The following is an 18,020-nucleotide window of genomic DNA, read 5'->3' on the forward strand; positions in this document are numbered from 1 at the left end:
AAGCATCTAACAGGAGCCAGGCCTCACGTGTACTTTACAGGGTATTTCATACTTTGTAAATGGCACGCAGACAAAGTATGCTCCCCAAGATAAATGCATTAGAGAAGGAGTAGGAACCCAAGTCAGAAAGGAAACCCTATTAATTTAAAAAGTGGTAACACCATACACAACTCAGCACTAATGTTACTGAACAATACAGAAATTCCAGCCAATGCAGGCTTTTATTGACTCATTTTTATTATTTACAGTTTATTCACTTTGAATCCCACCTGTCGCTCCCTCCTAATCACACCCTCCCTCCCTTTGACTCATTATTTTATGATGAATGAGCAAATGGAGACTTCAGAACTGAAGGGTTTGTCATTTCAGCTGATACTACCATGATTTAAAAAACCTGTGAAAATGTGAATGTTTAAATATTCAAAATTTTCTCAAGAACATCATCAAAAAGTATCATATATATATGCGTAACTGTTTCTTCTCATGAAAACGCTGCCACCGTGACACAACATTCCAGCAACCTTAGATAGCTGTGACTCAGGGAGCACTGGGGGTCCATTTCTCCTGCTTGACCTCAACACAATCTCAGGTGCTTACTCCTCCTGCTATGCCTCCAGGCAGGGATTCAGCTTGATATAATCACAGCCATCTCGAATCAAAATGGCCATGACTGCCCATTGGTAACCCTGGACCCTCGCTGTAGTATCTCTTCAAAATCATGTAGATGGAATATGAAATTTTACAACACTGACTCAGATGCCATTAGAGTCAGCTAAGTACCTGATAACCTGGGTGTTAGCTTAAGAAAAATAAGGTTCAACTGGAAGGAAGTAAATTTTGTGCTGAATGCTTGGTAAGCCCCCTACTCCTGACCTGATTCACTCGGGCCTACTACGCTTGCCCTGGCTGGGACTGCAGTTGTACCACGGAAGCGTACAGTGTTCAGTCCTGGGCCCACCTACCTGCCCTCACTGCACCTTGGGGCTGGTCCTCACACACTGGGAGCAGAACATCCTTAATTCTTCCTCCAAACTAGACCTCCTGATGTCACTTAATTCAGAAGGCAGAATCAAACTCTTCTAAGAAAATGGATTATAGTTTTTTAGTCTTCTCTGTATAGTTACTTTTGTTAACATTTGTACTATATAGATTTATTTGCTTCACCAAAGAACTATCACAGGTTTCCTTGAAATCAGTCTTTTACATTGTTCTCAGAATGTGACTGGATTTCTCCCGAAATATAGGAAAGAAATTAATGTTTACAACATTGCAGTAAACAGGGCTATTTTATGTAATAGGATACAACTTTACCAAATTTCACTTGCAAAGTTTAAAGTGCTTAACAAATACCAAATGGGCAAGAAGAAGAAAACAACTTAGTAATCACATGACTACATTTTACATTTTCGGAGGCAGAGGCTCAAGAGGTGTGCGTGAGCAAAAGTAGAGTGATCTATCTCCCTGAGAACCGAACAGTGTAACAACTATGATTTGTTTCTTTCTTAATGATCCTGATGTGTCTGTAAAGTAATAGTTCATGCTGAGGAACATACTGTATTTCAATAGGATTTTTGTTTCCAACACTAACTATGGCTGGGCCATGTCTCAGTGGTAGTATGTGCCTATTAAACACAAGGCCCAGAGCATTTCTGCTCTCCCATCAGAGCAGAAACAGGGAGGATCTCTCAGTCGCTCACGCGATGGTTCTGTTCTTAAGAGCTTTCTGAGCTCTGCTCCTAACTGCCACACTTCTCCTCTAGGCAAATATGCTACCCCTAACCCACATGGATTATACATCCACAAATAAAAACAAAAACTAAAATCGTACTGGAACAATGCATCTGAAGATTCGAAGGGTCAAAGTGCACAGTATGGGCTCTGACCGCAACACAGGGGCACTGGCTGTCTGTCATGCCTGCTTTCCTGTTCACGTGTCAGCCCAAGGTAGGCTACATAAATAAAATAAAACCCCACTGGGAACCTTTACTCTTCTACACTTGCAAAGCTGTATTAAATTCAAGTAGCAGCTGGCTCATCCCTGTCCATCTCAGGTTAAGCTTACTTGACAAAATGCAAAGAAAATAACTTACCTAGGGGAAACAATATGTGTTTTCCCAGAAATGGAAGTAGTGCTCGTGTTTACTGGAGTCATGAGGCTTTTCTCCTTTATAACTCAGCCATGACCTCGTTCTAAAGATATATTCCATCTAGTCTGTCTGCTATAAATGAGAAGCCGGATATGTGAAGGGCTCACCCTTATAATGAGTCACTTTTTAAGGCTAGACTAAGCTATATTCTTGAGTTAATCAGTAACTTCTGCCAAAGAATCACCTCAGAAACAGCAGAGAGTGCATAATTCTGAAGCTGGATACTGGGTATCCAGTATCTTTGTATTACTTGTATGTTTCAATTTTTTCCTTAGAAAAACTGTCATCACAAAATACTTGAAGTATGCTGAGATACTACAGCAAGGATCCAGGATTACCAATGGGGGGGGGGGTAGTGTGTGCCTTTAATCCTAACACTTGGGAAGGTGTGGCAGGAGGGAGCCGCATGAGTTGGAGACCATCCTGGTCTAATGAGTTTGAGGACAGCCTGAGCTAACATAGATATACCCTGTTTGAAAAAACAAAAACAAGGAAAAATTAAATGAAAGTTAGACACTTTAAAAACTGCTGTCGCTACAATTTTTGAGTCATCTTCAAAAATCCCAGTTTTGCCCTTTCTAATAAAACCTGTCTGGATTTTTAAACGCTTAATCTATAATTGAGTTTAATTTAAATGATTTTCATTTAAAAATTAATTTCAGAAACATTCAATCCTCTTGATACTTTTTTCAATTAACCGACAAATATGAAACTGACATGCTCACAAATTAATTAGTGTTTAAAGGGTATTCCTTTCATAATTAAGAATGGCTGGCATCACAACTAGACAGAACAAAAGAAATAAGACCTCATTATATCTTAGTTGGCAGCTACCTTCCCAGGGTCATTTAGTTCCTATTGTACTTAGGCCAAGTCGCTTCTTTACCATGAAATCTGGGTAAGTATAAATGAAGCCAGTGTCTTACTGTACAACAGAAGTTGGGGACATTTACATGAGCATGCCACATTGGAACCAGTGTGATAGAAACTGGGATGGCCTCAAGGGGCCAGCCACACACCTAAGGCACTTAGTACAGTCCTTCAGAGATCTAGACCGTGCTAAAGCAATGAGCCTAATCACTTGCTGAATATTTTAAAACATGTATGAGTGCTGAGCTGTAGACAGACATCGGCATACATATAAAAGACAAGGACCTCTCACTCCACCTTCCTTGGTTTTTCTCTCCTTCTCTGTCTGTCTCTGTTTCTCTCTGTCATGGGTGTCCTCCTCCTCTCCTCCCCCACTTCCCTCAAATAAACCTCCTTGTATCAGGAAAAAAAAAAAAAAAAGCCCAGGAATGGCAAACAATGCCCCCTTTTGGTGTTTGTACCAACTGAAGCTTATTACTATCAGGAAGGGGAGGCAGACACTGAGTTAGAAGTGCAAGAATCTAACCATACAGAAATGCTAAAATATGCGTGACTACAGCTGAATTCAACCTTGCAAAGTGCATCAAAGCAAGCGCAGGGGTTACATCAAGCCAAGTATTCACATACTAAATCTTCTTTAAGCTCAAGTCTTACTAACAAGTGAACAGAGACCGGCAGCATTCTATCACTGTTACGTTAGTGAAACTACACACAGACCTTAGTTGGTGCTCCCGCAGGTTTGATAAGGCTTCCATGCCGTGTAAATAGGAGTACACTATTTCCAGGTCCTGTTCCAAAGAAAAGAATAGGATTATTAGGCTTATCAAGGAAGAGAATTTTTTTAAATAGCATGTTACAAATTAAAGTGTACGTTCTTTTATAGACATTAAATAAACATTTTCAAAAAAAGTTAGCCTGTCCAAATGCTATCCATTACAAGTGCTACCAGAACATACACAAAAAACTATTTTTTTAATTAAAAAAAATTATAAAATAATAATTATATTATAAAATAAACTCACTAAAACTTATCAAAGCAAATTCTTGACCAGCTGATCTTTGTTACATACTTTCTGCTGCTTACATCAAAATAGCAAATACGGGACTTTCATTTCAAAATATGGACACATATTTGCCAATATGATGATTATTCAAATTACCTTCTCAATATTAATGTATGATATTTTATAATCACTTAATCATCAAGCATGAATTTAAAGAAAATGTCTTATATTTAGATTTTAAAAAAGAAAGGAAAAAGTTTTTCTCTAGCTCATGATAAAAGAAAAAAGAGTCAAAGTCATTCATAAAAGTTCAGAATAGGTGAAGGTGTGAAATCCTATTTATAACCACATATGAAGGCCAGAAAGGCACTGGTATTACAGGATTGCAGTGAATACCTGAGGTTATACAGTTGAGGATACCAAGAACATGAGTAGGAATATTCTCCTCTAAATCCATCAAAATCTAAGATAAGGATATTGTAAGGTGTTTGAAGATTAAACTGCCTCCTTTTAAGCAATGGCTATGGAAAGTGACAACCCACAAGTCACACTGTTTACCCTTTTCAGGCCAGAAAGGCACGGGTATGTAGCACGACCACCATCACTTGTTTTTCACTGAGCTGCCTATGAAACTTACAATTTGCCCCATACCTATACTGCTTTTGTCAAGGAAAATACACAAAACTCCCCACATGCATTGTTCAGTGGGAAGTTCACACTGAGCGACCAAAATAATTTTAGAAAGAAAGAAGACTTTTACACCTAGAAAAGGGAAGTCTGAAAGACACTGAATAGAGGCAAGAACCTGGATCTCAAAGACAAGAGAGAAGGCAGCTGTAGGGCCTCAGCAGAGCTCGGGTCTATGGTTGCAAAAGCTTCCCTTCACATATACTGTCAAACCAGCATAAAAGGGGCAGTTCACTGACCAACTGGCACTTTAAAAATCTGCCAGTTTCATTAACACTACACTTGTTGTATTCCTGAATCAGTTACCTTGTATGTTGGCATGACATATGTGGACTTAAGAAGTTTGTCAGTGTGCAATGCTATATAGAGATCACACATAACCTATGAACAATTAACACCAGTATTTCTTTATATTAAGGCAATATCCATAACTTGTAAGCAGAGAACAATGAGCTATAGCCCCTGACATAAGAGAATGTGTTGGCAGCTGTTCCCGATTCTGCCACACACAACACAAAGACTACAGGAAGGGAGTGACACGCTGATTGTTTCACACTACTGAATAACGCCTGGCATTTTTCTAAAGCAGAATTTCCTTCTGAACCTACAGAACTGTAAAAATTAAACACCACACCTAAGCTCGAAGTTTCTGTGGGGGGAGGGGAACTTTTAAAATGAACAACACTCAAGCATCACATAGCCATAAAGTCCTGTCTGTTTCATGTACTTTTGGGGCTGGAGGGGGGGTTGTTTGTTTGAGAGGTATTTTGGGTTTTTTTTAATGTAATTGTTGTGTTTTATGTATATGGGTGTTTTGCCTGTGTGTATTTATGTATAACACAATCACACAGTGTCCACATAGGACAGAAGGGGGCGCTGAATACCCTGGAACTTGAATTATGAATGGTTGTGAGCCAGGATGGGTGTTGGGAATTGAACTTGGGTTCTCTGAAAGAGCAACAAGTGTTTTTTTTTATTAAATTTTTTATTTCTTTATAGTAATTACAGTTTATTTACTTTGTATTCCAGCTGTAGGCCCCTCCCAAATTCCTTCCCAATCCCACCCTGCCTCCCTCTCCCTGCCCCTCTCTAAGTCCACTGATGGGGGAGGTCCTCCTCCCCTTCCATCTGACCCTAGCTTATCAGGTCTCATCAGGACTGGCTGCAATGTCCCCCTCTGTGGCCTAACTAGGCTGCTCCTCCCAGGAAGGGTGGGGGGCTGGGGGAGGTCAAAGAGCCAGCCACTGAGTTCATGTTAGAGACAGTCCCTGTTCCCCTTACTAGGGAACCCACTTTGATACTGAGCTGCTGGACATTGCAAGTAGGCAAAAAAAGAAACAGGACAGGAGCCTACCACAGAGGGCCTCTGAAAGACTCTACCTAGCAGTGTATAAAAGCAGATGCTGAGACTCATAACCAAACCTTGGGCAGAGTGCAGGGAACCATATGAAAGAAGGGAGAGTTAGCCACAAGTGCTCTTAATTGCTGAACCATCTCACCAGCTGTGTCTTGGATTTTATAGATCTAAACACACCACAAACTTTTTAATGAATTCAACTCTCCTGTTTTTGTTTTTTTGTTTTTGTTTTTGTTTTTGTTTTTCAGAGACAAGGCTGTCCTGGCACTAGCTCTGTAGGTCAGGCTGCCTGCCTCTGCCTCCTAAGTGATGGGATTAAAGGCATATACTACTACCTCCACCACCACCACCACAGCAAACCTCTGCTCTTTGACCCAAAGAAAGACTAAAAAACAAAACAAACAAATCATGGCTGCAGGTGAGCTATAGAATACAAATCACAGAACGGAAGGAGCAATCAGAGATTAAGCTTTTCTCAAATGCTTTTACCAGTGACTGAGGACTGCAGTTGAGGTAACTAACAGGCAAGTGTGGGGTGGACACCTTTTCCCAAGGGGCAAGAACTATCTGTTGCCCCTGCATGTCCACTGTGCAAGCCAACCCCTGAACGCTAGGAGGCTTCCAGCAGAATAAGCAGAAAACTCAAGCTGCAGCAGACAACAAGCTCCTCACACTGAATTCTGGCCGCCTGCTTGCCCTTAGCTAAGGCTGCCTCTCCAGACCTCTCCAAGATGAAAGGAAGGAGTAAGTAGTGTAGAGGAGGTAAGGAGCAGCCCAACTCCTCACAGCAGCAGGAGCCTGCAGCCAGCTGTGGGAGCCTGCAGCCAGAAGTGGGAGCCTGCAGCCAGCCAGCAACAGAAGACTGCAGCCAGCACAGGAGCGTGTCTGCAGAGTACCACAGTAAGACTTTGTCCAAGGTACACAAGAGAATACATGGACTTCTGGAACGTATATTCTTGGATTATAATGTTCATTTTTTTCCTGCATGGACTCAGAAAACAAGGTTTTACTTCAACAAACTTGAAGAAAACAAAAAGCAGAGGCACTAAATCACCCAAAGCACTCCAGTTTCCACTTTCCCGGGAAAGTGAAGTGCCAGCTGAGACAGCCTCCCCAACTGTACTTCCTAAATCAAAATCCACAGGGCCTTTACTATGTACGTAAGACCCTTTAAAAATGCAAGCCATTTTCCCCAAAATTCTCTGGACACTGAGCATAAACAGGAACAAGTTGCTGTAACCAGGAAGCGAATTTTTTTAGAACAATAAGCTTTTCCTTCTACCCTATGAAGGATATCCGTTTTACAAAAATAGACGCCATTTCAAAGGAGATTAAAGTTAAAAAATCAATTGCAACCAAGCAGACAATGAGATTGACAGGCCAATTGGAATGTAAGTTTTCCCTGGACAAATAAAGTCCCTTTTAAAAACAAAGGCGTCCTTAAACACTTTGGTTCAAGGCCTACAAGCATGGGGCAACCCCCACAGGGACAAAGAGAAAGGCAAGAGTCTCCAGAAACTCATGCTTACCACCCTTAAGGGGCAGCTCAGCAAACAAACAGTTCACTTAAAGGTAGCTGTTGACATCTTCTGTTTGCTAGCATCAACACTGCAACAGCAGCACACAGCGCTTTTAAATGCCACCTTTGGTGAAGGGAAGAGAAACACCTCCTCCTCCAGCCCCATCAGGGACAGATGCGCATTCATAATCCCCAGGGTCACAATGATGTGACAATGATGATGATTAAAATGGAGAGAGGAATTACTTTATCTATATTATTAGTAAAATGCTTTTCCTTTAAAAAAGGGGTATATATATATATGTGTGTGTGTGCATGCAAACACATCGCACAGTATACTTGGTATGTCTTAATATATTTAGAAATAAGCTGGCTCCTCTCAGGACTAACTCAAGGGAATGAAGGCGAGAATGGTGTGACAATGAGCAAGCCTGTGACTGTCTAGAGCTAGAAGATAAACGTCTATGGGCGTGGGCACACAGAGGAGAGAGAGGGGCATCCACTTGCTGAGCTGTGGTCACAGGCCAGGCATTGTACTGATGCCAAGAGAGTCTCCCTTGGGGGTCCTGCAGACAGAAATGTAATTTATCCTTCTGAGCAAATGCTCAAGAGCAATGATCCAGAGATCTGTGTCTCCAACATTATTCATGAAGAGGGTAAAAGCTACGTGTTCAGTATTTCTGCACTAAAACGTATGCAAAAGCTATTCCAAGACTGAAGAAATACAGAGAATAGAGTCTTTGGAGCAGAATCAAGTCTTACTTTTCCTTCCCCAGATTTATGTGGCCCTGGAATGTGACTGAGATCGTATTTGTGAAGCAAAGTAAGGAATGCACAGGGTAGGCTGTGAGGCTCAATTACATGGAATTCTGTAGCAGTACAGCACACACACCATGCCTCAAAAACAAAAAAAAAAAAAAAAAAAAAGAACAAGATAACTGAATTTATCTAGGAGATCAGGATGGCTACACTCCTGATATAAAATTTAAAGTCTTTCTGAAACATTTACATGCATCAGAATTTTCACAATATATTCTTTTAGTCTGCAAGGATAGTCTCTATACTGCCCCCCCCAAAAAAAAAAGTCTAATGAACATAAAACTTACAAAGGGCCCCTAGAGCTTTCTGCTTTTGCGTAACCCTGGCTGTCCTGGAACTCATACTCTGTAGAGCTGGCCTTGAAGTCTGCCTGCCTCTGCCTCCAGATGTGCTGGGATTGAGGTGTGCAGCACTGTGCCAGGCTTAGAGTTCTCTGCTTTTTAAATTCAGGCTTTTAACTGCTGCTGTCACTGTCGTTACATAATTTTGTTGTTTAGGACTAATAAGGGCCCCATACATGAGCATGTACTCCTCCAGGGAGCTAAATCCAGACTTTTATTATCAGGTTTAAAGTGAAATGTGACCAATGTACAGTTTCTCATCTGTAATCACTACAGTTCCAAATGACTTGGTTTGAAAGAGGGGAAATAATTCCTAATTTTTCCTCCAATGTAGACCAGCTAGGAACATATTTAAGGCTGGCAAAAGCTAAACAGCACACACTGCAATATCTCCTCTCTGGAGGCTCCCACGTGCTGTATAACATTAAAAGTGAAATTTGCTTCTGCCGCTGGCATTCAGGGACCCTGGGTCCCTGGCATCAAAATGCAAGTCTCACAAATCCTTCTTAAAACCCTGAACGAATGCCATTAACTTATACTTGAACCCACAGACTTTTATACATGCACACACTTAAAATATTTACATTTTAATCTTTTAAATTTAAGCCTCCATGCTGCAGACACTGGAGCTATCTCTGAAGACCCAGTCCACTTTGCTACCCTTCTTGGATAGTTTTTCACCCGAGGATATTAGAAATTCAGGGTGGTATACGGTTTCTTCCAGGACTCTCTTCTCTCTGAGTAACAGTTTTAGGGCACCACTGGGGTATTGTGAGAGATAGTTCAGTCCACAGAGCAGCAGCAGCTACACAGACAAGCATTCCTTCAACACCCTTGCTAGCAGTATCGAAGCGTGTCCCACGGAAGGTAGTTCAGTACTGCACACGTGGTGCCCACAAGGTCCACAGAGGACACTGAAGCCAGACAGGAAGAGCCCAGGGACGTTGCCATAGCTGGGAACAACCCTGCTGTCTGATCAGGGTGAGGGTCCCTACCCCTGGCAGTGCCTCCTTGCACTGTCTTGGTGCATCAGTGGAGACTCTCACATTCAAGCCAGCCCACACTGGATTCTCCACCCAGCTAAAACGCCAACAATCTCTCCACCCATGACATGACCAGGGAGCTTTGGGAGGAACCTGCCAGCCTGCTCCCCAGTGAGGTCACCGCTTACACACAGACAACAGCCTCCTCCTGAGCTGCACCTTACCACATGGCTACCCTACCTGTGTCCCTACAGGAGAGCTCTATCCAGTCACTTGCAGGAGGCTGTATTTCATCTCCATCAGGGAACAGGCACCTTGGACAAAGATGCCACTGTTCCTTCTTCCACTTCCATCTAGTCTCTGCGACTGCCAGCTGACCACTGAGCAAGGGGAGATGCAAGGAAAGAAGAGGGTGTCTTCTCCGCCAGGGTGCCATATGTTCCCTCTAGACTCTGAGAAGGGTGGGGAGAAGACGGGAGAAATGGGCCTTTGGGATAGTCTGGAAAGGCCTCCTAAAGGGCTGAGACAATCCTCGAAACGGCCACATGGTGGCAGAATGGACCAACAGCCCTTTCTTGGGACTCAAGGAAAAAAAAAAAAGGATCACAAATTCAGGTCTCCCAGGACGAATGAGAGAATAATGGCTCCTTTGTCATGCCTCTAACGGGGGAACACTTCCACGGGCCCCCTGCGTCTAATTCCCAGCACCCCTGCTGGGTGATAAGAAGGATGAAGTATTTTAAACAGCCTCTCCACCCACAGGGGCTGATACAGGCTGAGCAATTAGATCCAAAGCTTGGGTCACTAGACTACTGAGGGGTTTCATGCCACCCCGTCACTCACACTCTAATGACAGCATACTTAAATATTTTTTAAAAAAAGGAAAGAAATCCAGAGCGTGGGATATATGTTTGATCGTCAATAAAATTCTTAAATATCTATTCTAACCCTACATCATGTGAAAGCAAAACACTGTGTTTCCAAGGTTACTAATTAACACCCAAAAGAAAAGCAATCCTCCAGGGCTGTGATTTCATCGGAAGCCCAGGGAAGCCTGGTAGCTGTGTCACCTACCTGAGGTCATCAACCCCGAGGACCTGATGTATCTCCTCAACCTGGGGCTTAACTCAAACTTTGGATTTTTATGAGACACGTGGGTGAAGAGCAATGTTAAAATGTCCTTGAATATTTTCCATAGGGGAGGGGAAAATCAACCTTTACTTTTTTTTTTAAGTAGGGACTTTGAAAGAAGACAGAAGGATACTGGACTATGGAGATAGCTCAGTTGCAAGCCTGACTTCCTGAGTTCAATTGCCAAGGCCCCCATAGAGGCGGAAGGAGAACAAACTCAACAAAGTCATCCAATTCTCTGCATGTGCACGCACCCACTCAAACGATAATAAAGTGTTTTAAATACTGATTACCTCCTTAACATGGAGAATGCAAACTGGACCTCAGAATTACAACAAAATTCACCCTGTCCCATTCTACTGAAAGTTGGTGCATCATGTCTCGAGCAAGAGGGGGCAGAGATAGGGAGGCGACACTCTCCCAGGCTCACCACGTGCTGAAGAAGATGCAAGGGCCAAGTGATGCGGCCACAACAGAAGCCATGGGCAGTTTTGTTTACAAAATGTGCATCGTTGTGCATGTAGGGAAATTATGTAAGCAAGCTGTTTTCACTTCTGAAGATTAAAGTTTCTCTTCAGCAAAATAAAAATCAACAATTTACATGTAACAACTTCATCCTGTGGACAAAAAGTAAGTGTCCAAATCAGTTCCTGCTCGTGAAGATCTTGTGTTTCCCTTCAGACAGTACCTTCACCATCACAAGCCTATAGCTTCCCAAAAGTCCCAGCCTCCTCTTAAGGGAGAAAATAAGCTCTGCATAAGATACCTTCATTTTAAAGCATTTTAATGTCTCAGCATGTGAATCCAAATTTTAATGTCATGAGAATAAATTAACACAATAGAAAATCTATCTGTATTCAACTGTGCTCTCCATCACTGAGTTACCATTGGTTGATCAACAATATTTTCAGTTAACATTTAAACAGCTGAATAAGTACAGCCTCCAAAAAGGTCAACCAGCTATGCGCGCGCGCGCGTGCACACACACACACACACACACACACACACACACTCCCCACTGAATTCTGGTCAATCTTTAATTTTTAACAATCAACTAAACACCAACTACCCTTAACACTTAAAAAACTCAGCTGGCTCCACTCACAGTCTGCTCTGGTTACACCTGCAGACCTCATGGGTTTCAAGTGTGCTAAAGGGGGTCACACATTCTGCCACTGAACTTCCAACTCTCTTAAAAGAACTGTGTCCACACATCCCTAGGGTGCCTGAGGTTTCCAATATTCACCTAAGTCCAGAGACTTCATCAAGAGCCCTGCAGTGGTGGCATGCAGAGAGAGGTCTTGATGGAGGCAAAGCGGTTTAGGTCACTGAGGACAAGACAAGGCAGTATATTTACTGCCTCTTAGTAAAGAAGTGTATGCACTCTCTGAAGGAAGCACATTTTAAATATAGAAATCTTCATAGCTCCCAATTTTCTAGGACAAAAGACAAAAATAATTCAACATCTGTTTTTCCCATCTTGCGTGATTTGCAAGGTCTCAAGTACCAATAGTATTACTTATTCTGAAACATTTTATTTCTCAAGCGAATCTCAGAAAGAGGCTGTAGACTACAAAAACATTAAATGTTGTTCAGTCTGGCCTCTTTCAACCGATCTGTGCAAGTGAGCAGCTTAACGGCACACACAGACCACCATCTAGAGAGCTGGTGGTGGGGGTCACCAATGGATTTCAGAGATGAATTGCAGACTTTTTAAAAATAATCAGTGTTTTAACCAACTGAAATAGCAGGTAAGTCTGTCTCTGGAGAATCCCTTCTTCAGTCACTACTTTGCAACCTCCTTCGAGGCACAAGTCACAGTCCTGGGAACCTCTGTACCTCTCCAGAGGACAAAGTGTGCAAGTGTTAGAACCTGTGTCTGGGCCAGCGCCATTTGTAAACAGATCCCATCAGTCTCCTAAGCAAACCCCACCCCCTCTGAAGGCGACCGTAATCCTCCAGGACTCAGGAGAGAGCGGAGATCTCGGAGTGATGAGATTCATCCCAGGAAGGCAGTCACCACAGAGAGGACGCCGCAGAGGGAGGAGGAGCAAGGATGACCCTGCTGCACAGGGCTTTCCCAGCAGATCAAGGAGTGAGCTGCTCTAGAACCAGGGCTACAAGGTGTGGGCGAGCTTGATTAGCAGTAGCTGCTGGAGCCTTGGCATCTACACAGGAATGATGCAAAGCCTTTTCCTAGTAAAGAATTCAAAGAAGGCTAAGGCGGGGTCTAGGGAGAAATTTTCACTACAGTGCAGCAAAATGAGAAGACAGGACAACATCGAAAGACCCTTAAGAGGCTAAAACTGCACTCAGGTTTAAAAGCACCTTTCTTTGGGGCTCATAAACTTCCCGTGTGGTGGCTGCTCCTCCAATGCCCTCACGGGATTACCACCAGGTCCGCACAGTTTGTCTAACGGCCTTAATGGAGGCTTTTACCCAGGTATCCCGATTTCTGAGTGATGGTCAGGAAGGTCACCAGTCTTGCTCAGTGAAATCCCCAAACTTAGAACCCTACCGTGTGTGGTCCCAGCCAGGCAATCCAACTGATGCACGAGTAGAAAGGCTGCAAAGACGCGGGAGTATTTACCTCTTCCTCTCTATGTCACAGGTCTCCAGAAAAAGCATCCGAGCTAGAATCCTCCTTCAACAGAGCTACTGACTTCTTTTCCTTCTTTAACACTGAGAAAACTTGAAACTAGTATTCTGAGCTTTTGGAACAGAATGCATATTTTGCTGAAAATATTGGATGACATTTCAGGCAGGGTACGTAATCAGACTAAGCCAGGGTGTACTCCATTCAGTCCTTAACCTGACGAGGCTTGTTTCTAATTGTCCTTGAATGTCTCACTCAAGCTTGTTTGAGCCTCTGCTTCTTTAGAGATAAACTAGGGATAACAACTGAGTCCAAGTTAAGATTTGCAAAGCCCTTCCACCATGCCCACACTTCTAACAGCTTTGCATTTCTTGTTTTTTTTGTTAATTTCTCATTTTTAAAGTAAAATACACTGATATAGCTAGCCCGGTAAGACTGTAGAGCTTAGGAGGTGGACAGCTGATAGAAAAAAAATGTAATCAGGGGCTGAAAACTTGGTGGTAGAAGATGCTGGATTCACTACCAGGCTCCACAAAAAGAGGAGGGAGGGAAGGAAGGAGGGAGAGAGAGAGGGAAAGAGGGAGGGAGAGAGGGAGGAGGGAGGGAGGGAGGTGCATGCAAGCAAGTGTTTGTTAAATTAGACCCTTCTGAACAAAACAACTTAAAATAGACAAAAAAAATTCTAAGACCTGAGCATGCCACCATGGGTCCCAGGAGGGTTTGTGACTTGTAACAGCACAGGCCTCAAAAACAGAAGAAAAGGGTAACATTACATTAGAACTCTGCCCATAGCCATCAGCGGAGTCGGAGAAATTAAACGCATTTTACAACCACACATCTGACACAGGATTAATAGTCAAAATATGCAAGAAACTCAACTCAAAAGGGGAAAAAAGGCAAGGAAGCTGAATGGATATTTCTTAGAAGACATACAACTGGTTGATGAGTATCTAAAAGACATGTCTGGTATTGCATGTCATCAGAGGAAAACAAACGGAAAATCCCAGATATCGCCACCAGCGTGGCTTTCAGATAAAGTCAAATGCTAACAAGAGCTGGTGAGGAAAAGAGAACTCTTTAAAGGGGAGGCAGAAAATAAATTAGTACATCACATGAAAGCAGTGTGAAGACTCTCAGAAAAACAAAATACAAATTCCACAAGACCGAGCACCTTGCACACATGCAAAGGAACTGAAGTCTGCATGCTGAGGGACATTGTACCTCCTGCTCTCTGCGGCATCATCACAACAGCCAAGACGAGGATGTAATTAAGTGCCCACTGAGAGGGGAGCAGACTAAGAAATATCACACACACACACACACACACACACACATACACACACACACACACACACGGGGAGAAGGACTGGGGCTGTGCAAAGAGAACAGAGTAAAACCCTCAGCCTTCACCTTTTTCAAACGGAAAGTGTTTTAAAAGTAGAGAACAGGATTTGAAAAGTACTAAAGAATGTTTAACTCAACCTAATCTGTATCTTTCTTAAGACAGACAATAGCAACATCTGAGAATAAGGACTCCAAACCCCGCAAAAACACTGCCTGAGGATGCCACCTCACAGATAAGCAAATTGGCACAATGCACTTTGGCCTTCAAAGAAATTTAGCCTCTCAAGACAGAAAGCAGATCCTCACTAATAGCTACAATGAGGATAGGAATAAAGCTAAGAACTGTGGAAGCAGAAGGGAAAGTTCTGACTCTCAAGATCAGCTGCTGCCTCTCCATCACAGCCAGCACGGATCAGAACACCTGTGTCCTATCCCCTACAGTTGCCTCTCCCAGCCTTTGATCTTCAAGCCTCTTCCAAACAGGTTACTATGGAGGGACAATTATAAAGCTCTCTTTCACTGGACAACTTATTGATTACCTACTACAAATTAAGGAGTGGGATTTTCACCCCATATTTAGCACCAGGTCCTCAGAGATGCGAGGTAATTTCCGGTGCGTTTTTATGGAGTTATTTACATTAAAAGATGTGATACTGACATAATAAAATAATACTAATTTTGTACTAATAAGTTTGCAAGGCCTTGGACATGAAATGCAGCTTAGCAAAGCCATGCTGTGCTGACCATGCGGGCGACCTGACATCCAGTGCCCTGTGCCTCCGTTGGCCTCCAGAGCCAAGAGCAGACGACACACAAAGGAGAAAAAGGAATGAGAGGACAGGGTTGGATCCTCTCTACTGACTGGTCACCCACAATGAAGCTCCAGGACTGACTGGGCAAGGTGCCGGCAGCATGCGTGCTGACCCGGTGTGGTGCCAGGCATGCACAGTCGTGGGCTCCTGCAATGCTGGCTGCCTGGTATTGGAAACACGTTTCATCAAACGTGTGCGGAAAGCATGCGGGCTCTGGAACACCTGCGTGAGTTCGGCTGGATATTTTCATTGATGGTAAACATTTACGCTCCCTAGGGAAATCTGGCATTTGACAAAATCCGACACCCACCCAGAACCTGGTTTTATGAAGTTATTTAAATTTATCCAGCTCCAAATACATCATCCAATGGCATGAAAAAGGGAGCGGCTCCACTAACAAGCCCTACATCAGTTCTCAACACGGCGTGAGCAACTGCACCAGGGGTTTCCCGACGGCTCGGCAGCACCATGCATGCGGGGCCTTCACTTTAGACTTCACTTGGTTGTAGCCAACCCAAACGGAAACACAACCATCACTAAACAACTAAGTACACGACACTACTTGTGCCATTTACCATCTACTTAAACTCAACTTATGCAGCGAATACTGTTTTATTTCTGATATTTCTGAAATGACAGAACTATATCATATGTATATTAATATGTGTGCAATCTCTGCAAACCCTCCTGATTACGCCAGTGAGGATTCTATCAGATATCCACATTTTGCTCCAAAACAGCTATCATGTAAGTAAAATGCCGTATCCTACCTGAATACCTGGAGTGTGGAGGGGAAAGTAGGCTGGGTCAGTAAACTTTACACTTTACCTCCCAATGCGTGAGGTACCCCTCCACTTTTTTTAGTTTTGTAAAAATTAAATTTTTACAAATCAAAAAATACAAAAGTACATAATCAGTGATTTTTTTTTCCTCTTGTATCTCTTTGGTGTATCTTGTGTGAAACACACATCATTTAAGCACACGGAAATTGCACATGAAATCATACACTCTTTAATCCATTGGTGCTATTTTGCAATACTCCCATAAACCATAGCAGTCGGAATCTATTATCATAAAAAGATAAAAATCACTGGCTAAAATAATCTACTGAGGAAGAGGCAGAAAAAAAAATACAATCACAAGAGGAAGGAATGTGCAGCTGTGCAAGGAACTTCAGGAAAGTCAACAAGTGTGAGTCCAGCCATTTCTGCCCCTCTGCCTTCCCACAGGTCTCTTCAATTGAAATTCACACTAAATTTCCAAGCAACAACTAACAGCCATGCCCTTGACATTTCCCTACTTTTCACGTGTGCACTTTTTTTTTTCTTTTATCTCGTGTGTTTCCTGTTGTATTTCTCATTTTGGGTGGCATGGACAGTTTGAAGACACTTTTTTTTCTATCATATACAACAATAAAATAAGAGACCCAACACAGCATTCTGGGATTCTGGGCTCTCTCCTTGCTCCCTGCATAATCCCAAAATTTCTTTCAGCAGTGTTAATAACCGGCGTTCATCAGTGTTCTCCCCAGGCCCAGGCTCTCCCAGATCCCCTGCGTACCCCCCAGTCCAACCTGACAGGACTCAGCCCCTGAATGCTATCAGGCTCACCACTCCTCCACTCTCCTTAACATTTATCTGTGCACCGGACATTCCAGGTTTATGGTATTTTTAATGTATATATGAAATACACCAGGACTAAGACAACACAGACACTACTGGATGATGATCCTGTGGAAGTGTATTTTATCTCTCTCTCTACTCCCACTGTCCCTAGGAAATGTCTAAAACTGCTCAATTCTGGAACTCAGGCAGCAGGGAGGCTAAACTCTCCTGTGTGGCTGAGCCCCATGAGATCAGCAAAGCGGTAAAGTTGTGGCCAAAGTCAGAGATAATACACCCTGGGCCAACGTTTATTATCTGCAAAACAAAGACATCTTCCCTCTAGTAGCACTGAGGTGACCTGAACTTCCCGAACTTGGAGGCAACCACTTTGGACGTTCCACTTGTTTCTGCCACCATCACCCTCCCAAGCAGCCCCGACTTAGCCTGCAGCACTAGGCCTGAGTTTAATAGTACTGGGGATCCAAATTAAGTCTCTGCGCCTTCTTGACAAGCGACTGACTGAACATAATTCAACTGCTCCTCCTCATCATCATCATCCTTCCTCCTCCTCCTCCTCTTCACCCTCCTGATCATCCTTCCTCCTCATCCTCTTCTTCTCTTTGATTTTTTTTAAGTTTCCAAATGACTGATGCTCAATATCCAACCTGCTGCAATAAAAACACCTGCTTCTGTACTCAATCCAACATGAATCTTCACAAAAAAAATCTGATCAAAAACTTTTGGACAGAGCTGGCACCCAACCAGAAGTTTCACCCTATTGACCAGTACTTGTGTATTATCCACAC

General features: G+C 42.9%; 1 protein-coding gene across 5 annotated transcripts in view; it reads right to left on the reverse strand.

Annotated features, from left to right (window-relative positions):
- Positions 1 to 18,020, reverse strand: part of Rapgef2 (Rap guanine nucleotide exchange factor 2) — a 219,403-nt gene that overhangs the window by 149,499 nt on the left and 51,884 nt on the right. For all 5 annotated transcript variants that reach the window (XM_060378452.1, XM_060378453.1, XM_060378455.1 and 2 more), the window contains exon 2: positions 3,735 to 3,805. In XM_060378452.1, coding sequence (XP_060234435.1) covers positions 3,735 to 3,805 — 71 coding nt within the window. The remainder of the gene's footprint in view (positions 1 to 3,734; positions 3,806 to 18,020) is intronic.

The sequence above is a fragment of the Meriones unguiculatus genome, chromosome 2 (assembly GCF_030254825.1).
Source record: "Meriones unguiculatus strain TT.TT164.6M chromosome 2, Bangor_MerUng_6.1, whole genome shotgun sequence".
NCBI lineage: Eukaryota > Metazoa > Chordata > Mammalia > Rodentia > Muridae > Meriones > Meriones unguiculatus.